This window comes from Drosophila arizonae, chromosome 4 (assembly GCF_054131065.1).
Source record: "Drosophila arizonae isolate 15081-1271.41 chromosome 4, UAZ_ARI_1.0, whole genome shotgun sequence".
Classification (NCBI taxonomy): domain Eukaryota; kingdom Metazoa; phylum Arthropoda; class Insecta; order Diptera; family Drosophilidae; genus Drosophila; species Drosophila arizonae.
Window position 1 is genome coordinate 13,900,254 of NC_142924.1, and position 15,644 is coordinate 13,915,897.

The 15,644-nt window shown below is 40.5% G+C and overlaps 6 protein-coding genes across 8 annotated transcripts; 3 read left to right on the forward strand and 3 right to left on the reverse strand.

The window, feature by feature from the left end:
- Positions 1 to 43: 43 nt before the first annotated feature.
- On the forward strand, positions 44 to 2,797 carry Pc (chromodomain protein polycomb). 2 transcript variants are annotated; one of them, XM_018008216.2, is made up of 2 exons: positions 44 to 299; positions 777 to 2,797. In XM_018008216.2, exons 1-2 carry the CDS (start codon positions 237 to 239, stop codon positions 1,854 to 1,856), a joined length of 1,143 nt encoding a protein of 380 aa, XP_017863705.1. In that variant the 5' UTR covers positions 44 to 236; the 3' UTR covers positions 1,857 to 2,797. The 2 variants fall into 2 exon arrangements, with proteins under 2 accessions (XP_017863705.1, XP_089322999.1); XM_089466873.1 differs by lacking the exon at positions 44 to 299 and adding an exon at positions 481 to 634.
- A 137-nt stretch (positions 2,798 to 2,934) lies between these two features.
- LOC108614214 (putative serine hydrolase) lies at positions 2,935 to 4,577 on the reverse strand. 2 transcript variants are annotated; one of them, XM_018008217.2, is made up of 3 exons: positions 4,451 to 4,577; positions 4,077 to 4,274; positions 2,935 to 4,013 (listed from the first exon to the last, which is right to left on the reverse strand). In XM_018008217.2, the coding sequence occupies exons 2-3, from the start codon at positions 4,191 to 4,193 to the stop codon at positions 3,120 to 3,122; spliced, it is 1,011 nt and encodes a 336-aa protein (XP_017863706.1). In that variant the 5' UTR covers positions 4,194 to 4,274; positions 4,451 to 4,577; the 3' UTR covers positions 2,935 to 3,119. The 2 variants fall into 2 exon arrangements, with proteins under 2 accessions (XP_017863706.1, XP_089323001.1); XM_089466875.1 differs by having other exon boundaries at positions 4,344 to 4,485.
- A 37-nt stretch (positions 4,578 to 4,614) lies between these two features.
- Positions 4,615 to 6,488, forward strand: LOC108614302 (putative serine hydrolase). The gene is made up of 3 exons (XM_018008363.2): positions 4,615 to 4,769; positions 5,150 to 5,271; positions 5,339 to 6,488. Exons 2-3 carry the CDS (start codon positions 5,158 to 5,160, stop codon positions 6,281 to 6,283), a joined length of 1,059 nt encoding a protein of 352 aa, XP_017863852.1. The 5' UTR covers positions 4,615 to 4,769; positions 5,150 to 5,157; the 3' UTR covers positions 6,284 to 6,488.
- A 1,029-nt stretch (positions 6,489 to 7,517) lies between these two features.
- Cpr78Cc (Cuticular protein 78Cc) lies at positions 7,518 to 8,189 on the reverse strand. The gene is made up of 2 exons (XM_018008368.2): positions 8,035 to 8,189; positions 7,518 to 7,950 (listed from the first exon to the last, which is right to left on the reverse strand). Exons 1-2 carry the CDS (start codon positions 8,044 to 8,046, stop codon positions 7,609 to 7,611), a joined length of 354 nt encoding a protein of 117 aa, XP_017863857.1. The 5' UTR covers positions 8,047 to 8,189; the 3' UTR covers positions 7,518 to 7,608.
- A 2,810-nt stretch (positions 8,190 to 10,999) lies between these two features.
- Edg78E (Ecdysone-dependent gene 78E) lies at positions 11,000 to 11,781 on the forward strand. The gene is made up of 2 exons (XM_018008366.2): positions 11,000 to 11,158; positions 11,216 to 11,781. Exons 1-2 carry the CDS (start codon positions 11,147 to 11,149, stop codon positions 11,564 to 11,566), a joined length of 363 nt encoding a protein of 120 aa, XP_017863855.1. The 5' UTR covers positions 11,000 to 11,146; the 3' UTR covers positions 11,567 to 11,781.
- Positions 11,782 to 13,029: 1,248 nt separating this feature from the next.
- Positions 13,030 to 13,991, reverse strand: LOC108614305 (heat shock protein 27). Its single transcript, XM_018008365.2, has one exon. The coding sequence runs from the start codon at positions 13,799 to 13,801 to the stop codon at positions 13,334 to 13,336; it is 468 nt and encodes a 155-aa protein (XP_017863854.1). The 5' UTR covers positions 13,802 to 13,991; the 3' UTR covers positions 13,030 to 13,333.
- Between the last annotated feature and the right edge of the window lie 1,653 nt (positions 13,992 to 15,644).

The following is a 15,644-nucleotide window of genomic DNA, read 5'->3' on the forward strand; positions in this document are numbered from 1 at the left end:
AGCCGATAACACGAGTGTAATTGAAAGTTTTATTTACTAGCAGTGATGCGGTCACATTGTTTGCAACCAGTGTAAATGTCAGTCGCAATTTGTTTTTAAAAGGTTTAAAGTTTTGTAAATTTAATGAAAATCGAGCAACAAGAACGTTAAGTAAACGGCAAATCAAGTGCTACTAATTTGTATTTCAACGGAGGAACAAGAAAAGCCTCAAAATCGGTAAAGTGGACGGCAACACAATGGGCAGCTCGGACGATCGCGTCTATGCTGCCGAAAAAATCATCCAGAAGCGCGTTAGAAAGGTACGTTCTAGAAAATAAACAAAAATAATAATGCAACTGCAACGCATGCGAAAGACAAATGTGCGCAGCTCACAACTACAAGGTCACATGTCCTTCGAAATTTCGAGCAGAGGCTCGCGTCGTCCATCTGCTGGCAGCTGCGCCAATGTCTCGTGCTGTCGCCGCTGCTTCTGCTGCAGCAGCAACAGCAGCAGCTTGTGGCAGTAGCAACCACCATTTACGCTGCGCGTGTGTGCATATGAGTGTGTGTTGTTGTTTTTAGTCTGTTCTACATATCGGCATCGATGAAAAATCAATTAGTTCGCCTTTCGCTGTGTGTTTGGAACGCGCCAAATGTATGTTTCAATGTATGATCGATCCTGACTGAAAATAGAAGAAATATAAATTTATATTTATTTTAAAAAATAGATATTATTTATGCAAATTTTTCTATTTTTTATTTGAACACCTCTTTTAATATACTTATTTATATTTCAGGGTGTTGTGGAGTATCGTGTCAAGTGGAAGGGCTGGAACCAACGGTACAACACATGGGAGCCGGAGGTAAACATCTTGGATCGTCGTCTAATTGACATCTATGAGCAAAGTAACAAATCCTCTGGCACGCCTTCGAAACGTGGCGCTGCGCTTAAAAAGGAAAAGAAAGAAAAGGAGCCAGATCCAGACCCAGAGTCTGAAGAGGATGAGTATACATTCACCGGCGACGATGTACCTGATACCAATCAGGCAACAACATCGTCAGCTGCCACAACTAACGATGGCATTGATAAAAAGGAGAAGGATAAGAAACACCATCACCACCACCATCATCATCACCAGCAGCAGCACAACAGCAGCAACAACAACAACCAAAGTATCAAGTCCGAACGTATTAGTAACCGGCGATCTGAATCGCCGTTAACTCACCATCATCATCATCATGAGGCGAAGCGTCTGCGCATAGATCACAGCTCCTCATCGAATTGCAGCTCAACGCACAATGAGAATACGTTTGTACCGGAGGCAGACACCAATTCATCAAGCTCAGAGGATCAGCCACTTATGGGCACCAAGCGGAAGGCTGAGGTTCTCAAAGAATCGGGTAAAATTGGTGTTACCATTAAAACCTCACCCGATGGACCGGCAACCAAACCGCTCAACTCGGCGCAGGAGCAACAACAGCAGAATGCAGCGGATGCGCCAGCACAGCTACACAAAACAGAGCCGCAAGGGACGCCGCACGGTGCTCAAACAGAAGCTGGTGAATCTTCTGCGCCCGCCTATAATGAGGAGGAGGATGATGTGGGTCTAACGACTGCGGGGCCACCATCAGAGAACAACAACATAACTAAACTTTCTGGTGCCCTGGCGTTGAGTCAAAAGCAACCGGCTAGCCCGCTGTCACCGCGTGCATTGCCTCCCCGCTTCTGGTTGCCCTCCAAGTGTAAGATGTCAAATCGTGTGGTCATCACGGATGTTACTGTCAATCTGGAGACAGTCACCATAAGAGAGTGCAAAACCGAGCGAGGATTCTTTCGTGAGCGTGACATGAAAGGTGATTCCTCGCCGGTGGCCTAATCCATCGGCCTGCTCCATATTCAAATGTAAATAGTTTTACGTAACAAAGCAAACATCCATACTAAATGTTGCAAAGCATTTTCTTTTAAGAAACATCTTATTTATTGTATTTATTTATAGCCTAGAAACTAGATTGTTGTTTTATTACAATGTTTAAAGAGCACCTTCCAGGTGTTGCACAGCAACGAATGCTGAAATTTCATGTGAAACTGTTCAACGTTCGCGTTTGCGCAACGCCTGTTGGCTCAGATAGTTGTATGTCTAGTAGTTTAGCAGAGTATATAACATTATATATATATATATATTTATTTAACATATATGTATATTTTTCTATAACAACTTGAATCTGATAGAAACCAAAACACACTCATATATACGCAACAAATCCATGCGAAACTGAAGCAATTGCTATTACGCTTGATATACACATTTACATTATACAAAAGCCTACCATTAATACACACATATATACATATGAATATATAGAGTTTATATAATACGTTAAGAATGTTACAAAACAGCAGCTCCTTTAATATTTAAAAGTTTTATGTTTTTTTTTAATCATCCAACACTTAGCGCTGACTGAATTGGAACATACATATATGAAGAAAAACAAAAAAAAAATCATAATATCTAAGTTGATGCATGAGTATAGATTTTAGCATATTATCTATAATTACATTATTTATTTTAAATATTTAGTTTTTAAGTTGGATTGTCTAAGATATGTTGACTCTATTAGTTCCCAAATGTGCAGTGCACATCCAATTCAGTCCAAAATTGATTGGGGCTGATAGACTCGACAGTTTTTCACATGGTTTACAACTCCTTTTAAATCGTTTTGTACATTTTTTTGATACATTTACTTTAAATAAACAACGCACAAAAAGAACAAATATCATTATTGATTTTTGTTCATTTTGAAATATATATTTTATAAACATGTGCGAGGTATTTATTGGCTAGTTTTTAGTAGCAGCGCTAATTCCATAAACAAAAACAAATAAAAAGAAAAACAAGACATTTTCAAGTTTGTAATCTACTCTAACTGTAATGTTATTGCCAGTATCAACGGTAATTAAATTAAATAGAAACATCAAAGACTATTTTTATTAAGTAATTTGTATCTTCGTCAATTATGAACTATATTCGGGAATACCATAGCGTACAAAACAACAAACAACATTGTGAATATCTGTATCATTCAATAGATCATAACTAGCAAGTATGTACAAGTTGAGAATTCATTTTATCTACATCTTCTCATAAGGGTCTGCATTTGCTTATGAATGAGTTGATGATGGGCGCCACCTTCTCGGGCTCATTGAGGTGGACGTGATGCGTGCCCTCAACTTCATGATATTCAAAATTCGGATTCTGCCGCAGCACCTCCAGGGCAGCATCATAGTATTTCTTGTCCTCATAGTATGGGGCCTGCAGTGCCTTGATGAACAGATGAGGCGCCGTGATGCGCGATGCCATTTCCAACACCATCTCATTGGAGAGTGTGTAGAACAGAGAGGTCTTCAGGCGATTGTCGCGGGAGAAGTAATATTTGTGAGGCTCGTGGCTGGACGGTTTACTGTTGCGCTGCAACAGATACTTGCAAGCCTCCAAGTCGACCGACTTGTCCGTGCCGTGATGCAGGCGCTCTACCAGTTGATCCCATTCGTAGGCAGGGGGCTCACTGTTGCTGCGTAATCGACGTTCCAGTTTGAGAGAGTCCGATAGGCGTTCGGATAACATATTTACAATATACTTCGGACTGCGTATGAGGGGCTTGAGAATGTCTAGACCAATCAACATATCCAGTTTGTCTGGGAATAGTGAAGCGAAAACGAAGCCATTTAAGGAGCTCATTGAGTGAGCCATTATGGACACTGTCTTCCAGTTATATTCCTCCATTATACGCAGAACCAGCTGAACATAATCTATGGAGTGATACATAACGCCTGGCGGCAACCATGAGGAGTGACCGTGACCCGGTGCGTCTATGCTGAGAAAGGAGAGGTGCGGTGGCAGTAGCGGTGCGAGTGTGTCGAAAGTGCCAGCATTGTCCTGCCAGCCGTGCATGCCCAGAATCGGACGTACATGCTTCGGTCCATACCATTTGCCAGCTATGTGACCCCAGGGAACTGGGATGGTAACCTCGTCATACTGCAAAATGGGATAATAACTCGTAGAAATTCAAGGCGAATGCTAAATAATTATGTTACTTACATGTTTTGTTAGTGTCTTCAACGAAGTTGATGAACTTTGACCGTGTGCCAGGCGAAAGTTCTGCTTGGATCCACTCGTAAGTTTCTGTAGCAGGCGGAAACTTCTTTGGTTTATCATTTCCTCGGAGTATATTATGTGAGTATATTGTAATATTGAATAATATTATCGCGGGACTATAGCGTCAGACTTGCTTGCTCACTGTGATGACAAGAAACATCTGATTACATGTTTTGTGGCTGAGATTTGACAATATAAATTGATAATTACGATAACGAAATTTAGATACCCTACTCAGCTTAGGGACATACAAGTGCATTCTCAATATATCTCAGAGTAAGATAATGTATAACTCAAATTTTTAAATCGTTACTAACTTTTTAATTATTTATAAAATATTAGAATAATATAGATTATTCTCTCTATGATATGAATTAATTTAATTACAAACGTCTTCAAAGTACGGCACACGTGTGAAACTATCGGTACTGTCTTAAACAATCGATAGTTTCAAAACTTGGAAAGTTTATTTCTACCATCTCTAGAATTAGATTTCGCTCTCTCGCTCCAGCTCCAATCAGCTGTTTGCTTAGTTTATTGTTTAGCTATGCCAATATTTTAACTAAAAATAGATAATCTCGTGGAAAATAAAGTAAACTATTATTATCTTTTTCTGACTGCATAATTGATGGAAGTGTAAGTATTTCGTTGTGCATGAGTGTGTTCTGACCCAACATATTGGAAATTGAAACAGAGTTGTGGACCGACTGTGGAAATTGAATCCAAGAGCATCCGTCAGTCAGACGCACCTGTTGACCTTGAACTTTGGAGTTTTTAATAGTCCAGATGACGAGCAGAGCATGGATAAATCAATTTCATGGCACTGCTTTTTATTTATAACTTTTTCGGCGCGCACCGCTTTATTATTTTTCGATTCAGCCAAACAACGCGCTCGGCGCTTTAATTAACTAATCGTAATCGCCCCAGCTAATCGAGTGCTGATAAGAATACGTTTACTAACTTGACAGAGTTAAACTTTGGAATTTAAGCTTATTCGTGTTTGTCTTCTGCTGCAGTGAGGATCATGGAGTTTGAATTTAAGGAAAATTCAAGTGATGGCACCGACGGATCTCCTGTAGATCTCAGTCTCCGCTTCCGACATGCTGGCGACATAACGGGCGAGCCTCCAACGCGAGCTGTAAGTGCGCACTTTGATCTTTGGAATGGGAATCACAGTTAAATGCTGTTTTGCACTTTACTTTCAGTTCTCTGAAATCAGCATTAAAGTACCCTGGGGACACATTGCTGGTAAATGGTATGGACCCCAGACTGTGCAGCCCATATTGGGCCTGCATGGCTGGCAGGATAATGCCGGGACATACGATTTGTTAGTGCCTTTGCTATCGCCAGACGTGGCATTCCTTTCTATAGACTTGCCTGGTCATGGATTGTCCTCACGTTTGCCAGATGGCTGTTATTACAATTCGGTTGATAATCTATATGTGATAAGGCTTATCATGAAGCAATATAAGTGGGAGAAGGTATCACTGATTGGCCATTCGATGTCTTCCATAATTGCTTTTGTGTTTGCAGCTGTCTTCCCCGATAAGGTAGATATGGTAATTGGAATTGACGCCTTGAAGCCACACCAGCGACCTTACCCCGCGGTTATACGCACCATGGAGACGCGTCTAGACGAATTTCTGCGCGAAGATGAACGTAATCGCAGCAAAACAGAACCACCAAGCTATACATACGATGAGCTGATCGAGCGCGTCTATCTTGGTTCCTTTCACTCTGTCAACAAGGAGCTATGCAAGCATATACTTGCGCGCAACATCCAGAAGTCGGGCAAATATCCGGACAAATTCTTCTTCTGTCGTGATCGCCGCCTAAAGTTCTACAACTATGCGATTGGCTCCCAGGAACTGTGCGTTGAAATGGCGCAGCGAATCACGTGTCCGTATTTATTCATCAAGGCAACCAATTCGTCCTATTTCGAGGACAAAAAGTACTACGACGAAGTGCTTGAGGTGATGTTAAAGAAGCCAAACTTTGAGTATGTGGAGGCAAATGGCTCGCATCATCTGCACTTGAATAACCCAGAAGTAATTATTGACCCGGTGAACAACTTTATACATCGCTTTGGCCCCGCTGCAATTGCAGCGGCACGTAAAAAGGCTAAGGAAGCTGCCGAGAGCAAACTCTAAACCTCAACACACAACAACAACAAAGCAGAGGTTCAATTGGGCTTATTTATTGTTGCATACATGATTCTGTGTATCGATGTCACATCACTTAATTTTATATACTTAAATGTTGATTATACTGTTAATGTCTGGCTCTGCCGCTGCTGTAAATGCACAAAATACATACACACATGCTACATGTAAACACATATACATATACCAAAAATCTGTTCACTGCGTTTTGTGTGTTGAAGGATAACGAGGAACTGGTTACAGTTGCACGCAACTGATGCTCCGCTGTTCGTTGACGTTGTTAACCCTTTAAGGTCTTCGAATCCAGTTTTGTGAGACTTTAAGATACGACTTTTTACTTAAAGGTCAGATTCTGCGTATTCGCTGAAATATATATGTACATATATATGTATGACATTATGTAATGTGAGTAAGACATTATCTAATCATATTTCAGACACATTCTTAGCCTCTTCTCTAGATCACTTGTGTCAGCTCTAAGTGTTGTTGGGTTAAGTCGCCGGATGGGTATTACGTGCGTGTTGCTGAGCTCGTGCTCGCGGCTGACCTACATTTGGTGGCTGGTAGAATACGCAGGCGCAGGCACACAGGCGAAAGTGTTACTAACCGAGAAACTTGTTTGGCTTAAGACAGAGCCACACAGCACATTGGATCGGTTGCATCACAGTTTAGACTCTTTCTTGGTATTTATATACACTGGTTTATATTTTTCTTCTTCATCTTATTTTTGGGGGTCAACTGTCGGATTTACATTGAGATGACAAATTAAATACTATACACATACATACATATATGTACATACAGTCTCGAGCAAAGAGTATGCAGAAAAAGAGGTGCAAAACGTTGAACTTGTTGGCCCTGCAGCTTCCACATTTGACTGCATAAATTTCCGTCAGATATATCTGAAAACTTATATGTATATAAGTGTGTATGTATATGTATATGTATGTAGCTCTCTTTAGTCTTCACCTCGACTAATATGGTTGATTCCTGTGGCCGATCATTATGGTAACATCTGCTTTGCCTTTTGATTAATGAGCCTCCATTAAATGTGGCTCAAAGCGTATTAACTGAAGTCTATTATAAATGTATGAGGTCCATATGCATATTTAATATGTGCTAAAGCTTAAATGCTTTGAACGTCCTCGCTTGGGTAAAATGTATATATTATTTATATAATATATATATAATTTTATTATATTTATATTACCAATTAAAATGATTTAGTTTTTTCTTCTACTGTATTTCAAATATTTGTTTTGGTTTAATGCACGCTATTTTATGATGTAACTAAACGGAATTTGATAGGAGCTCTATTGGGGGGGATGTGCTGCAATGTATTCCAACAGCCTCACCACATGATCGGGAATTGGTGGAGGAGTGGGCAAGTGATCGCCAACGGGATGGAATCCGTTCTCATCGGCGGTATAGGTCAAAGAGATGGTCTGGCCATCGGGAGAAGTGTAACCGTAGGATCCACTGACGCCATTGATATTGCCAGCCTCCTGGCTCTGGATGCCGTTGCTGGTTTGGAAAGCATACGCATAGTTGCCCTCCGCATCGGCGGGATCACTCCTTTCGCTCAGCACTTGGGCATCCTTGTCGATGTGGTCAGCCTGGGCGCAGACCAGCAGAGCGGCGATGAGGCAGATCGACTGCAAAATGAATTTCATTTCAATTAGTTAACGTTGATTGAATATCCTGGTGATTCTCAGCTTGCGCTTTGCTCTGCTACTCACTAGCTTGAACATTGTGTTTGACTCGTCTAATTCACACTGTTTGTTTGTCTTTGCGTATCTCTGGTTTTTATACTCGCACTCACCAAAAAAAAAAAAAAAATGTTGACTCTATGTAGGCGCTGCGACGCCATCGTCGTCATCTTCGTCGTCGCCGTCGTCGTCGTCGTCGTTTCTAATCTGCTGTTGAGCTGCTCTGACGACGCGTTGTACTAAATATCAGTTAAGCTTAAGTTGTGCATATTTTAGGCAAATAGCGAAATGTGATGAAGTTAAATAAAATGCGGGGCAAAACATATACATATATATTATACATACATACATACATACATATACATATATAGTAGTATTTAGATGTGCATAGGCTGCACATCGATAATTTTTTAAACTCACTCAAAGTGGTTTGCTTCGGTTGATGAATCCATCGAGATAACCGCATTAGTTGTGATCTTTTAAAATTGTTTTTTTTTTTTTTATATTTGTTTATTTTTTTAATGAAGCGACCGTAAGATGGCGCAATATTTTATGATTCAACTTCATTGAACACACTAAACTAGCTTAAATTAAATAAACTTAAAAAACAAAAAATAGAAAATGGTAAACTAAAAGCCTATTTATCATCACTTTCAATTTCGATTTGGCTATCCATTCAGCATTGGGGCAAACCAGTTTAATTATTTAATTAGGCAAAAAGAAGAATTCTTCAGTCAAATTTGGAACAAGCTCGCATTAGCATACAAATATTGTGGCATGACAATAAATTAGCTGATCCGCGGAGTATTTGTTTCAATAGTACCAATGTTGCCATGAGCTGAGAGAGCCGAAAGCGGGCCTTGCTCTTTACATAATGGCTAATAAAATGCCCACTCGTTGGCGCCTGCCAGCCCATTAGAGCGGATTCTCATAATCACGTGTACACGCCGAAAAGACTTAGAACACAAACTTGCTGAGCAGCGATCTAAATCTTGCATTCGGCACATTCAATTCAAGTTTGAATCTGAATTGCTAAAATGCCAAACTAATTTGTATTTTCGAGTGTGCATTTAGATGATGGATAATGCATTCTTCACTCGTATTTGACTCTTATTTGTTTTTGTTATCGCGTGGGCCGTTCAAGATCTTTTGACAGTCGCTGAGAGCTGAAGTAAATAACATATTGGTTACCATAAATATTTATGAACAATATTTCCTACTTTGAGACATATATTTTTACATTTATAATGGGCAAAGCCCATAAATTTGTAAACCCAAATTAATTTAATATATTTTGTTTTTGTTTTACTAAAGTCCATTTATGAAGCTGTCGAATGTATAACACGTTCACATAATGAGTAAAACAAAATGCATATGTAAATATATATAGCAAATTAAACTTAAATATAAACAAGTTTTTATATATAAAATAAAAATAAAATAAAAATATATAAGAATCGATGATATGAATATATTATTTGGCTAGGCTAATCTTGTCTCGCATGCTTCAAATATTTTTGAATTATGTCGACATGCTGAACCTGTTAGAATAGCGAAAACACACCATGTTTACTATGATTAACCAAAAACAAAGAACAGCAAATTAATGAAGTTATCAAAACTAAAAGCTGCAAATGATAATCACAATATAATTGCCATAAATTTTTTTTTTTCTCATTTGTGCTAAAAATCTGTTACTTCTAATATTATATATAGCCTTTATTTATTTTAATTATCGTTCATTTGATTTTAAATAAATATCTAAAATAATTATTTATAATTATATTTAATATTGTGGTTGAAGTTTTCCATTAACACACTTTAATTGAATGATCTAGTCCAATCATATCGCTGCTCATAATTAGCTTCAATCTGGGGCACACATACAAATTATATATTATTAAATATTTGCTTGTTTTTGGTTCTTAGAATTCCTCTTATTTAACTTTTTGCTTCTTGGATGAGACTGATAAGCTGTGAATTTTAACATATAACTAAGATTTAATAATACTAATTACTGTTTAATTACTTCCCTATTGACAATCATATTCGCACAGCTAAACACGTTTTTCACACAAAAAGCCAAGAAGCAGAAGCAGAAGTAAGCATAAATTATATTTTATGCAAGAAGACATGAAGGAAAGGCCAACGAAAATGATTTATTTTCCATTTAGTTTTAGTTTTATTTACAGATATCATTACAACATTTTCTCAGCTAGCCAGAAACAAGATTGCATCAATTAAAATAAGCATTTCTAATAGTGCAAACATCTAATTCACAATGGATCATCATGATCTTCAGAGTATCGTCGTCTACGGTCTGCGGTCTGCCGTCTGCCGTCTGTCGTCTGTGCGTCCAAATGCTTTTTGTGACGACCTTGCGCTTCCAAACATTTCAACAGCTCTTCAAGTTGGACAATTCGCGCCAGCTTCCAAGCGGGCACGCGCACCTGCCAACTCCGCATCCACATCGACAGCCAAATCGAACTTCAACTACTATTTGGAGCACGGGCGCCGCAGGGCTCGAAGGGGAGACGGCCATTGAAAGTTGTTAAGTTATTTATATTTGCTGCTCTCTGTTTGTCTTATTGTTGTTGTTTTTTTTTTGTTTTTTGCTTTTCTGGTATGGTATGTAGTTTGATTGCCTCTGTGCGTGTGTGTTGTTTGTGTAAGCCACAAATAATTTAGGGTTTTGGGTGGGAAATAAAGAAATAAAGGTGCATGGGGCAAATGCAAAACTGACACCGAAATTAAAGCGTGGAAATAAATTGCTGGCAAATGACTCATGCATTTTAAGGTATTCGGTTATTCGATTATAGTTAACCGCGTTATAGCTGTTGCTGTTGCTGTTGCTGTTGCAGTTGTTGTTGTCGTTGTTGTTAATGTTTCGATTATGATGATACGATTTTTGGCAATTATTGGTGCCCTCTTCGCCCATGTGTAGTTGCCAATTGTGAGCTCCCCAGTTTGCCATTGCTGGTGCCATAAAAACCGATTAAAACCCGTTTGCGACACTGAACCACAAGATCCATATCCATATAAAAGCCGGCACGCTGTTGAGAAGAGCAATCAGTTGCAGTTGAAGCATCCATACCACAACACTTAAACCCAACCCAAGTCTTCAGACAAGCTCCAAGTCAAGATGTTCAAATATGTAAGCTCCACTGTGACCCGTTGAGTTCGCATCGCTAATCGCAAGCGTTAATTACAGGTGCTCTGCCTCGCTCTCATCGGTTGCGCCTGCGCCGACAACATCAACAAGGACGCACAGATTCGCAGCTTCCAGAATGACGCCTCCGATGCCGAGGGCAACTATCAGTTTGCTTACGAGACCAGCAATGGCATTCAGGTGCAGGAGGCGGGCAATCCCTCGGGCGTACGCGGCTCCGTTGCCTATGTTTCGCCTGAAGGCGAGCAAATCTCATTGAGCTACACCGCCGACGAGGAGGGCTATCATCCAGTTGGCGATCATCTGCCCACCCCACCTCCCGTTCCCGCCTATGTGCTGCGCGCCCTCGAATACATTCGCACGCATCCACCAGCACAGAAGGACGAGCAGTAAGCTGGCATTGAAATTCCACATCCGCACAGAGAGCCAACCAGTCAAGCATCACCACTCACCACTCACCAGCACCAGCACCAGCACCAACACCATTCGCACCACTCGTAAATGTGGCAGTCATTGTTATATAGAGACATACATTTTGCATGTTTTAATTAGTTGTAGGTATCGTTAATAAAGCTCGCTCGTAAGTCAACGCGCAAAAAGCAAAAGAATGGCTCAAGATCATTATTTCAGAAGCAATGACAAGTCGGTGGGGCTATTTATGGGGTGGCTTATTTATTTGACCAGTGAGTGCATTAGTGCGGGCTCAGCTAAAGCAGCAGCTCAATAAAACTGCAGCCTGAAAGTATGCAATATTTATTTGCAGTTGATATGCAGCGCCCTCTATGGGAGTCTATTTTTATAAAAACGCGGGGAATGACAGCTCAATGAAAAGAGTAAGCGAGACAGCAAATAGCTGAGAAGCAAATCGAATTCGAAACAAATAATTCAGGCTAATTAAACCTACATATAAATAAATAATGATTCGCATACACATTCTGAATTCTACAAAATATAACAAGTGGATTTATATTCTATATACTATTAAGCTAAAGGCAAACAAAGGCAACTTGAAGAGCAGAATCTACTAAGCATTAAGAACTCCAAATTGGATCGGTTCTGACATTTGCAGCCACAACCGTGTGATTGACAAATTGATTGCTTAAACTACAACAAAGTGTTTTCGGGTTAGGCATTGAATGAACCTAGTCAATGATTGACCCATTGACAGGCAGCTGCTATAAAAGTCGTTCGTTTGGCCGTTTGGCACACACAGCAAATTGCGCGCGTTTTAAACAGCGCACAAGTCGCGTCGCACCGCGTCGCGCCGTTTGCATTGTGGGCGTGCGACTTTATTTACAAACATTGTTATTTGCTGATGATTTTTGTTGTTATTTGCTTTTTGCACTATTTATTTGTTAATTCATTGACCAGTATGGTCAGCTGTCAGTTGTATCTGTAGACTATTTATATACACACTTCGATTGGGGGCTTTCTTGGGACACATGTGCCTGTGTATGTATGTGGGCTTATGTATGTGCTCGCTGCTCTAGTCTTCCAGGCTGGCAGGTTTCTTGTTGCTGTTGCCGCTGCTGCTGTTGTTGTTGTTGTTGTTGTTTATTGCTTTATTTACAATTAAACCTTACCATAGTTGGCATTTGCGGAAATTGCCCAAGGGCGTTCTAGATAGAATATTTATTTATATATAATATATATACAATTATATATGTATGTTTGTCTAAAGACTCGTTTGTCTGTGCTTTGCCGCTGACCGAGTCTCGTTTGGGCCAATTTCTGTCGACATTCGAAATGACATTTGTTTTTGTTTTTTGGACTCTCACGCGATGTCCATTTTATTTTTATTATCAGGATTTCCCTTTTTGCCTGAAATCGTAAGTTCTATTAAATAAATCACTTGGTTTCGTTTTTAATAAATTAAACTTTCGGTTTATTGAACTATAAAATCGGTTTTGGTTAATTACAATAAAAAAAGAGTCCAATCAGATTTGTCTTCCATTCAGTTAAGCGCTTGTGCGAAATATATCTTAAATTAATTAAATTAATTTTGTAAACAAATTCTCGTTTCGTGTGCCATTTTTGGAAAGCTTTGCGCAAGGCAGTGCCGCCAACAGAAAACAAACAACAACAAAACAACATCCTCTCTGTCTATCTGATTGTGTGTGAGTGTGTGTGTGTGTGTGTGAGTGTTAGTGTGTCTGTGTGTTAGTTCTTAATGCTCAGGTACGACGGCCCCACTTGGCGCACGTAGACGCTGCGCTCGTTGCTCAGATAGGGAGGACAGCGCACGGTGAGTATCCCATCGGAGGAGAGCTCGGAGCGCACATCGTTGGGATAGTATCCGCGCGGCAGCACGAATCGCTTGACAATGTGACGACCCACGAAGCTGTCGCCATCGCGGCGCTTCTCGTGCTTGGCCTCCACGACGACGGTGTCGCCGGTCGTCTTCACGGTTATCTCGTATGGCTTAAACTGATGCACATCCACATTGGCCTCGAATCCATCCTTGCCAACGACAACGCGACTCAGATCGGGCGCCGAGCCGACGCGCGACAAACGCTTCCAGTAGGGCAAGTCCCAGTCGGCGGCCAGATCCCAATCACGCCACAAGCGACGCCGATAATCCCAATAATCCCAATCCGTACTGTTGTTCGATGCTGGTACCAGAGCCATCTCGACTATGTGTGTGTGTGTGTGAGTTTGGGTGCCTTCCTTTTGGGCAGGACGCAGCAGCGCGTTGCGAATTGTAACCGACTTGAGTTAGATAGAAAACTTTTCCGTTTTACGTTTCACGATTCGCCGCGTTTTCTGAACGTCCGCACGCGATTTTAGCGCAAAGTCAATTAAGCTCGATACTGACAGCATCGCCGCCTTATATAGAGCTGCGCCTCCAGTGGGCTAAGCCAGCCACCAGCCGCTAGCAGCAATGACAGCTGTGACGTATGCAGCAGCTCCAGCTGGCGACTCGATCTTGGTGGGGCTGCTGCTTGCCGTTGGCTGCGCTGGGCTGGTGGGCCGCTGCAGTCGGCCCACTTGACTGCTCAATAGCATTTCCTTGGGGGTACTTGCTCTGCCAATGGGCCGAGCTGACAAACTTCCGCACTTACCCAAGTTGCTAAGATCTGACCCTGTTCAGCTATGGCCCAGAGCATCTTTTGGGCAAGCTAGTCTGAAAAGCTAGTCTCCCATAACGTCCAAGCGCACAAAGTTCAACTTAATTACGCAGCATTTCCGCTATTATGTGAGGCTGTCCATATGAATGTGAAGCTAGCCTGGGCTAAATTAAAGCACGAAATAAATAAATAAACAACAACATTTCTTTGGCGGAAATGCGAAAACAAAGATTTGAAAACGTCGCATAATTCTTTTCACTTTTTTACCAAATACGGCATTGACTTTTTATGCGGATTTTCATTTTCAATTAGCAGAGCTCCACGGCTATGGCAGATACAGAGACAGGGACAGAGACAGAGACAGAGACAGATATAGCTAAAGATATAGATATAGATGGATAGAGAGAGAGGAATATTGTGTCTGTAGCATGTTCGACGCTTGGATTGAAACATTTGTAGCTGGCTGTCATAACAAAAGGCAATTTGTATGGCGATGTTGTCTGCTAAACGGCTTTTCGGCTTTTGCCATCGATTTGCACCAAAGATTAGCGACAACAACAACAATAACAACAACAACAACAACAAAGCTACATGAACTCATCGTGAATCGCAACATTTATGGGCCTGACCTGCCGACACCCCGTGACCCCGTCTCACACATCGCTCTGTGTATGTGTGTGTGTGTGTGTGACCCCACCCGTTTATAATTGTATTTGATGTTGTTCTTGTTCTCTTGTTGTTGCTGTTGTATTGGCGATAGATATTGCCAGCGCTTGATAGTAATTATAAAGACAACGGCGACAATTTACATGCCATGCCCTACACGCATACACATACATGCATGTATGTACATATATATATAGTATATATTATGTATCTTCCAATGAGTTCAATGAGTTTGTGACTTAGTCAGCAATTGACAGCGCGGTGCACATCAATAGAAACAGAAATTCAGCAATTAATTATAAATGTCGCAAAATGCGAGTGGGCTGTCGTTGATGATGCGAAATACAGCATTGAATGCAGTAGTTAAACATAAATTAATAACTAAATAACATGCAGTTATACTTAAGCTAGCTGATGATCTTTTTATATGCAATAATGATTAAGTTGCGATTGTGATGCGAAAGTAAATTCACAGAGCTAATTATACTTGCAGTTCTAGTTGTATGACTATAAATAACTTTTATATTATCTATACGGCTCATATAGAGATTTCCATTCATTGTTGCTAAACATTTGCGTTGTAGTCTAGTGTAGCCGTGAAATGCGCGCGCAAAGTTCTCGTTTGAAAATCAATGAAGTGCCGCAGCAGCTACAACAACAACGACAATAAAAACTAGTGACAATAATGCATTGTAATTATCGGTAAACAATTCTATATAGAAAAAAAAAAACAACTA